At 39.6% G+C, this 8256-nt stretch overlaps 2 protein-coding genes across 2 annotated transcripts; one reads left to right on the forward strand and one right to left on the reverse strand.

The window, feature by feature from the left end:
- Positions 1–1508: 1508 nt before the first annotated feature.
- Positions 1509–2237, reverse strand: LOC132654512 (spliceosome-associated protein CWC15 homolog). The gene has a single exon (XM_060384588.1). It carries the CDS (start codon positions 2226–2228, stop codon positions 1539–1541), a length of 690 nt encoding a protein of 229 aa, XP_060240571.1. The 5' UTR covers positions 2229–2237; the 3' UTR covers positions 1509–1538.
- A 2228-nt stretch (positions 2238–4465) lies between these two features.
- LOC132654855 (cell division cycle 5-like protein) lies at positions 4466–7979 on the forward strand. Its single transcript, XM_060386136.1, is given in 4 exon segments — positions 4466–4472; positions 4779–4813; positions 6424–7862; positions 7864–7979. Coding segments are annotated over 4 exon segments (1503 nt in total). The 3' UTR covers positions 7886–7979.
- Positions 7980–8256: the final 277 nt, after the last annotated feature.

Below are 8256 nucleotides of genomic sequence, written 5' to 3' on the forward strand. Positions count from 1 at the left end.
CAGGGGGAGGTGATTAAAGAGCAGGCCAATCAGTTTATATCAGAGGCAGTCCCTCTTCTTATTACTATGTAACCCACTTGGACACTAAATTGCCATTACTTGCTTGCTTTGCTTATAAATAATGATCCCTGAAATAAACCCTTCCTGCGGCAGCCAGACTGTGAACCCTCTCCAGTGGATCCCAAGTGAAGTGTAATTTGTCCTCACTCCCCCCTCAGGTGCTGTTTGACTCTGCAGGCAGGCTCTAGCAGATTGGTGCCTGAACAGGGACTTGGGATAGAGGGAAGCAGTGAAGGACACAGTGGTGTTGAGAAGCTGGATCATAAAGACGCATGGTGAGAAAAATTGAAGAGTAAAAATGGCACAAGGCAGTAGTGTCATGTTTTTTGCATGCTCTTTAATTGGAGACAGTCTGTTTCTTTGGTTCATGACAAAGAAAGTGATACTTTTATTCAGAGAGAAAGAGGAAAGACAAACAGGAGGCTTTCAGACAAAATAAGTTTAAACTATCGGTTCCTCCTGAACAGTTCTATGTCCAGCTATGGCTTTCCTCACATGATCAGATTATAGACCAGGATTTGTGTCAAAGGTCAGTCAGAATGTAGCTACGTTTATTGGGGCTGATTGGAGATTGCATTGTGCATATAGGCCCCAAAGTTTAGTACAGGTAGAGAGGATGACTAGAACATTAAAAGAGACCTTGAGTAAATTGACCTTGGAGACTGGCACTGACTGGGTGAGGCTCCTCCCCTTTGCCCTTTCTAGGGTTAGGAATTCCCCTTACCAGCTAGGGTTAACTGCCTTTAAGATTATATATATGATGCCTACCCCATAATACCCAACCTTAAGACTGATGCTACCGCTGAAGTGGATAAAACAGGTTTTGAGAAATGTTTAAGGCTCCTGTGCGAGCAGAAAACAGCAGCTTCTCAGGGAAGAAAGCTGCAAGCCTCTATGGTCATAAAAATTGGGATTCAACAGGTAGCAAGTTGTTCTTCCCTTGAAATTACATCTAAAGGAAATAAAAATAAGTTTCATGGTTTTTTTGTTTGTTTTGAATATGTAAGTTTACTATATTCTATATATCTTGATGTCTGATTATTGATTACTAAATATGTTAAGAGTTTACATAATTTCTATCCTGTCTTAAAAACGAGGTTTTTAAGAATAATAAGGTTTAAAATTCTTTTCATATAAAATATTAAAACTGCCCTATTATATGTTTTTATATAAGAGCTGATCTTGCTGGAAGGGAGCCAAAGTTTATAACATCAAATTAATACACTTGATTTTAAAAGTACTGAATTGTTTACATTGATAAAATTTGGTTTTGACTTTTAAAATCATAGTTATACTTTATGGCTTCATTCCTTAAAAGGGTACTTTGAAAAACGGATTTTTTTCATATTGCAAATACAGGTTCTAAAAATATGTTTAAAGCTATGAAACATTTTAAAGTTTATCAAGTAGTTTAGACAGTGCCCTTGGCATTTTTTTCCCTTGGCATTTCAGTCTTTTATTAAGCACATAAAACTGCACTACTTAACATATTTCTCCATGAACTTTTTGTGAAATTTAGATCGCAGTGAATCGTTTACAAATCTTTTGTCTTTCTTCTGATCACCTACACCTTTTGCACAGTTCTTAAAAACAGCGTCGTCGTACCACCTTCTTTTAACCTTGAAGTTGGCCTGAGGCTGGGATGGGCCAGTGAGATTAAGGAGAGGGTTTCCACTCAGAATGTTTTCCATGCGAATTCTCTCTTCCTCTGCTTTTTGTTCTTGTTCCTTCCTGGCCTGCTCTTCAGCTCTTTCCTTCTTGATTTTTTCCAGCTCTGCAAGAAGAGCGGCAGCATCATCGTCATCACTCTCCCCTTCGAAATGCCCATCTTCCTCATCAGTGAGAGGATCATCGGCATCAAGGATGGCAGCAGGGATTTGGTCTAAGCGGGGCTTCTTTGACACTGAAGAGGAAGTCGCATGTTCTCGGGTTGGACAGTCCCTATTCTTTCCCCTTGCAGCAGCTCTCTCTCTCTCTTCCAACTCTCTCCTGAAGTCACGGTTCCGAACCTCTTCGGGGGCATCCTGTGTAGTTTGTCTGTATTTTATCTTTGTATGGGAGGGAAGGTCTCTGCTTGAATACTGCTTTGACAGCTGGCTCAAATCCCCTTCTCCTTTTCCTCTTCCACCTCTTGCAGGTTCAAAAGTTGGTCTCGCTGCTGTTGTCATCTTTTATTCTTCTGGGGTTCCGACCCAGCAACTTTGGAAGCTCACTCACGAACCATTGAGACCCTCAGCTCCCAGTGACCTTGGACATTCTGACAGGGAGCTTGGAAGAGTTTCTCAATCCTTTGGGGGAAAACAAAAGACTGTTATTTCTTTTGTTAAACCAAGCTATATTATTTGAGCCAATTATGAAAAATGCAGTTTTTACAAAGTAATGAAAAGGGTTCTGATGAAAACTTTTATATGGTCTGAAAAATCAAGAAAAATGTTTGGTTAAATCAACAGAACGGAGCTGGAAAAGCCTAACCTGAAGGTATATAGAATATTATGAAAGATATAAACTGTACATGCTTTGCTTTCTTTTTTTATATTTATGGAACAAAATTCATTTTCAAAGAACTGGGCAGTTGAAACAGGATTCAGTAATGTCTCCTGTCACTGGCATGGAAGGACTCCCACTCCCAAGAGTGTCTATGCTTTATATATCAAGTGATAGCCCATGCTGGTGAGGATGTATGGAGAAAGGGGAGCACTCCTCCATTGCTGGTGGGAATGCAAATTTTTATGACTGTAGAGATCAATCTGGATGTTTCTCAGAAAACTGGGAATAGACTTTCCTCAAGACACAGCACATACCCAATACATGCTCGACCATTCCACAAGGAGACTTGCTCAACTATATTCCTAGCACATTTGTTCATAATTGTCAACAAATAGAAACAAGATATTGTACCTTTATGCTGTTCTTAAATATCTCTAAGTTCGGGTATGTTTTTAAACAGTTTAGAGCATTCATTTTTTACATATTTTACATATATCCATTATTTAGAGGTGATAGTACATACAAAACAGAAAGTTCCTAAAATATTTTAGAACTTAGACAATGCAAAAAAATTGAAAAGCATGTTGTGACTCTCTCTCAGTATAACAACACATCAGGTCAAATAAAGTGTAGAGAAAGATAAATGTAAAATTATCCATAACTTTAACACACATTATATCAGATAACTAAATGGAGACAGAGTCACTTTTTTTTTGTTAAATACAAAAATATCTCTTCTAAGCAGAAGTTTCAGTTCCACAATAAATTGAAATTAAGAAAACATCAAGGATTTTTCTCTTGTAAATTATTCACTCACCCAGTGAATTTTCTCTGGCTTCAGCAATGTTTGGTAGAGATGCAGTAATGTTCCAAAGAATTTTCTCTGGCCTCAGTAAAGTTTGATAGTAATGTTAGCTCAACTCTAGGGTCAGATCCTCAATGTGTGGAGGGTAATGGTCTAGCAGGGTCTGGAGCCAGAAAGTTTGGATACACACTCTATCCAGTCTGGAGAAGAATGAACCTGGCTAAGCTCTGGAATCTCCTTTTATAGAGGCTCTGAAGACCGCGCCCACTTCCTCCCCTGGTTGGTTTTATTAATGCTTCCAATAGGTGAGCTACAATAGATTGAATCAACCCTGTTTCCAATCTCCACAAGCAAATCCCCACAACAATGTGTCCTGAGTTACTGTTTAGCTGGATGGCAGCTCACACCTTTAATCCCAGAGTCGTAGGAACTGTACTACTGAAACACAAAGATTTTTTATTTCAAGGCAGCCTAAAATATAGATTAAGAACTTTTTGTTTTTGTTTTTGTTTTTTTTTAGTTTTTTAAAATTCTTTGTTAATTACACTTTATTCACTTTGTATTCCCCTTGTGGTTAGAACTTTGTTTTTTTTTTTAAAAAAGGAATTTTACAATATTTTGCTGTCCCTAAATATTTCACAGTGTGCTCACATTTTGCTTTTGATCATGTAACTGATGATGATGTCATCAACTTCTGATTTTAGCAAATACCAAAGACTTCTTTCTTCAGCTAATCTTCATTCCCTAAAAAAAAAAAAAAAAAAAAAAAAGAAAAAGAAATCCATAAATCTCATTCTGTTTACTTTTGACTCTGTAGAGTGACATTGGAGTTCAAGGTTTTCTAGCTCCCCAGCTGTCTAGAGTTCATGTTAAACAGACAGAGAATTCTGTCTTAATGCTGTAGATGTGCAATAGTTAAGAAACTTCCGCATCTCTACCAGGTACTTTTGCCCATGGAAGCTGGGTTTGTATTTTTCGTGTTTTTAGCTGAAATAAAATTGCATCACTTTCCCCTTCTCTTCTCTTCCCTTCTTACAGATCCTTTAAATCATCAGCCACAGAAGGTTTGGCTAGGGTTTTAGGTGGATCCTCAGCTCAACGTGGAAAACTGCCATGACAAGTAAGTAATCATAACTGCTCTTTTCCTGCCAATCTTCCTGTGCTTCCTTGATCTCATACTTGCAGAGACATTAACTTATCATTGATTTGGTTTACTATCAAAGTAAACAAAACAATAGATTGCAAATCCAGTTTTAAAAATTCTAGTGAAGCTTATTTACAAATAATATAGAAAAGAAGCAATGAGCCACACAGGCAGACATTCAAGGAATACCACAGCTGCACAGACTGCAAAAACCAACAGATCATGGGGATCCCAGCCCCAAGAGATACACCTATATCCTAACCCCTGCATCATTGATTCCAGAAACATTTTGGAAGAAGGTGAGAAAGCTAGGAAGAGCCAGAATACCAGGAAGTCTTTTGTGAAACTGCCTTTTCTAGAAATGCCTACATAAACAATACCAGAACAATGGACATATTGATGTGGTAGTGGAAAATTTTGAAAAAGTCCCACCCCTAGAAGAAGAATTAGCCTCTATCAGGGATGAGCTCCCTAACTAATCATCTAGTACAAAGTGGTCAGTTCTTGTGCTGCTATTCTTGCTTGTCAACTTGACTGCATCTGGAGTTAACTAAAACCCATGAGGCTGGAATCTCTCTCTCTCACTCTCTTTCTTTCTTTCCTTCTATCTTTCTTTCTTTCTTTTTGTCTTTCTTTCTTTTCTTTCCTTTTCTTGACAGGGTTTTTCAATGAAATCTTGGTTGTCCTGGACTCACTTTGGATACCAGGCTAGGCTTGAACTCACAGAGATCCACCTGCTTCTGCCTCCCTGAGTGCTAGGATTATAAGCAATTACATCACACCCACCCAGCTGGAATTTTTCTTTCAAGGGTTTTTTTCTTGATTGAATTATTTGAAGTAGAAAGCCCCACCCAAACCCAGATCTTTCCAGGTGTGAGGATCCACCTAAGACCCTAGCCAAACTTTCTGTGGCTGATGATTTAAAGGATCTGTAAGAAGGGAAGAGAACGGGAAAGTATTTAGCTAGGAACATGAAAAATACAAACTCAGCCTGTGCAAAAGTACCTGGTTGAGATGCAGAAGTTTCTTAACTATTGCACATCTACAGCATTAACACAGAATTCTCTGTCTGGTCAACATGAACTAAAGACAGCCAGGGAGCTAGAAAACCTTGAACTCCAGTGTCACTCTACAGAGTCAATAGTAAATAGAATGAGATTTATGGATTTTTCTTTTTTTTTTTTTAGAAAATAAAGTTGAGTGAGTAGGGAATTAGGGAATGAAGATGCCTGGAGAAAGTAGTCTTTGGTAGATCATCATCATCTGTTACATGATCAAAAGCAAACTATAAGCACACTGTAAAATATTTAGGTACAGCAAAATATTGTAAAATTACTTTTTTAAAAAAAGCAAAGTTCTTACTCTATATTTTAGGCTGGCCTTGAACTAAAAAAATCTTTTTGCTTCAGTAGCACAGTCCCTAGGACTCTGGGATTAAAGGTGTGAGCTGCCATCCAGCTAAACAGTAACTCAGGAAACCTTGTTGTGGGGATTTGCTTGTGGAGACTGGAAAGAGGGTTGATTCAATCTACTGGAGCTCACCTATTGGAAGCATTAGTAAAAGCAACCAGGAAAGGAAGTGGGCGTGGTCTTCAGAGCCTCCATAAAAGGAGATTCCAAGGCCTAACCAGGTTCATTCTTCTCCAGACTAGACAGAGTGTGTTTCCAAACCTTCTGGCTCCAGACCCTGCTAGATCTATCACCTCCACACATGGAGGATCTGACCCCAGAGCTGAGCTAACATTACTGCATCTCTACCAAACATTGCTGAGGCCTGAGGAAATTCATTGGGTGAGTGAACAATTTACAAAAGAAAAATCCATGATATTTTTTTATTTTCAATTATTTACGTAACTGAAATTTTTGCTTAGAAAAGATATTTTACTATTTAACAAAAAAAGGTGAAGGGGGCGCTCTTGGAGGCCAGGCCAGTGTGTTTGCACGGCAGACTGCAGAGGAGTCTAGAATCACAAATTCTGCTTCCAGCACTGTCCTGTCTGAGTACAATGTCACAAACAACAGCATCACTCTGAGAACACCACAAACCACGGGCTCCCAAGACAGGATTCTGCAGGAAGCTCAGAACCTCATGGCCTTGACCAATGTGGACACTCCACTGAAAGGTGGGCTTAATACTCTACTGCACAAGAGTGACTTCTCTGGAGTGACCCCACAGCATCAGGTTGTGCAGACTCCAAATAAGGTTCTGTCTACTCCTTTCAGGACTCCTTCTAATGGAGCTAAAGGGCTGACTCCCTGGAGTGGAACAACCCCCAAACCAGTCACTAATGCCACCCCAGACAGAACACCACTGAGAGACAAATTAAACATTAATCCAGAGGATGGAATGGCAGACTATAGTGACCCCTCTTTTGTGAAGCAGATGGAAGGAGAATCTCATGAACATCTCCGTCTAGGGTTGTTGGGCCTCCCTGCGCCTAAGAATGATTTTGAAATTGTTCTACCAGAAAATGCTGAGAAGGAGCTGGAAGAACATGAAATAGACGACACCTACATCGAAGATGCTGCTGATGTGGATGCTCAAGAGCAGGTAATACGAGATGATGAGCATGTAAAGGAAATGAAACGAATGCACAAAGCTGTTCAGAAGGATCTACCAAGACCATCTGAAGTAAATGAAACTATTTTAAGACCTTTAAGTGTAGAACCACCTCTAACAGATTTACAGAAAAGCGAAGAACTGATCAAAAAAGAAATGATTACGATGCTTCATTATGACCTTCTACATCACCCCTATGAGCCATCTGGAAATAAAAAGGGAAAACATGTTAGATTTGCTACCAACTATGCAGAGCACATTACCTATCTGGAGCATAGCCCTTATGGGAAGTTCTCCAAAGAAGAACTGAAAAAGGCCCAGGATGTTCTGATACAAGAGATGGAAGTGGTAAAACAAGGAATGAGTCATGGAGAACTCTCCAGTGAAGCTTACAACCAGGTGTGGGAAGAATGCTACAGTCAAGTCCTATATCTTCCTGATCAGAGCCGCTATACAAGGGCTAATCTTGCTAGCAAAAAGGACAGAATTGAATCACTTGAAAAGAGACTTGAGATAAACAGGGGTCACATGACAACAGAAGCCAAGAGAGCTGCAAAGATGGAAAAGAAGTTGAAAATTTTGCTTGGTGGTTACCAGTCTCGTGCTATGGGGCTCATGAACCAGTTGAATGACTTATGGGACCAAATTGAGCAGGCTCACTTGGAGCTACGCACTTTTGAAGAACTCAAGAAACATGAAGACTCTGCTATTCCCCACAGGCTGGAGTGTCTAAAAGAAGATGTGCAGCGACAACAGGAACGACAGAAGGAGCTTGAGCAGAGATATGCTGATTTACTGGTGGAGAAAGACTTTACAGGCAAAGTTCTGAAGCACAATTGATGCTCTGCCACAGAAGAACTTGTTGCTGGTTTCACACTCTGCAAGGCTGAAACTGATGTTTCTCTTCATTGACAGATTTACCCAGCACCTGTGGTTTCTCAATTGTTTTCAGTGATACCGACCTTGTATGTTCTATGTTACAGACGTGGACTCCAGGATAAGTAGCGTTTATGTCATCCAGACGCTCATTCTTTGCCAGGGTCATATTTGCAAAATTACGTAGTTTAGGCCTTTAATTTAAAAGCCTGACTTTAAATACTGCCTGTGCGCAAACTCTTGAATAAAAAGAACATGTGAAAAAAAATGTGGGGAGTTCTGGCACCTTGCTGCCTCCTGAATTTTTGGCATCTGGCCTGACCT

This window comes from Meriones unguiculatus, chromosome 6 (genome assembly GCF_030254825.1).
Source record: "Meriones unguiculatus strain TT.TT164.6M chromosome 6, Bangor_MerUng_6.1, whole genome shotgun sequence".
Lineage (NCBI taxonomy): Eukaryota > Metazoa > Chordata > Mammalia > Rodentia > Muridae > Meriones > Meriones unguiculatus.

What these genes read in the sequence shown, in the direction of transcription:
- LOC132654512 (XM_060384588.1), bottom strand. Translation starts at nt 2,228, where the DNA reads ATGACAACAGCAGCGAGACCAACTTTTGAACCTGCAAGAGGTGGAAGA.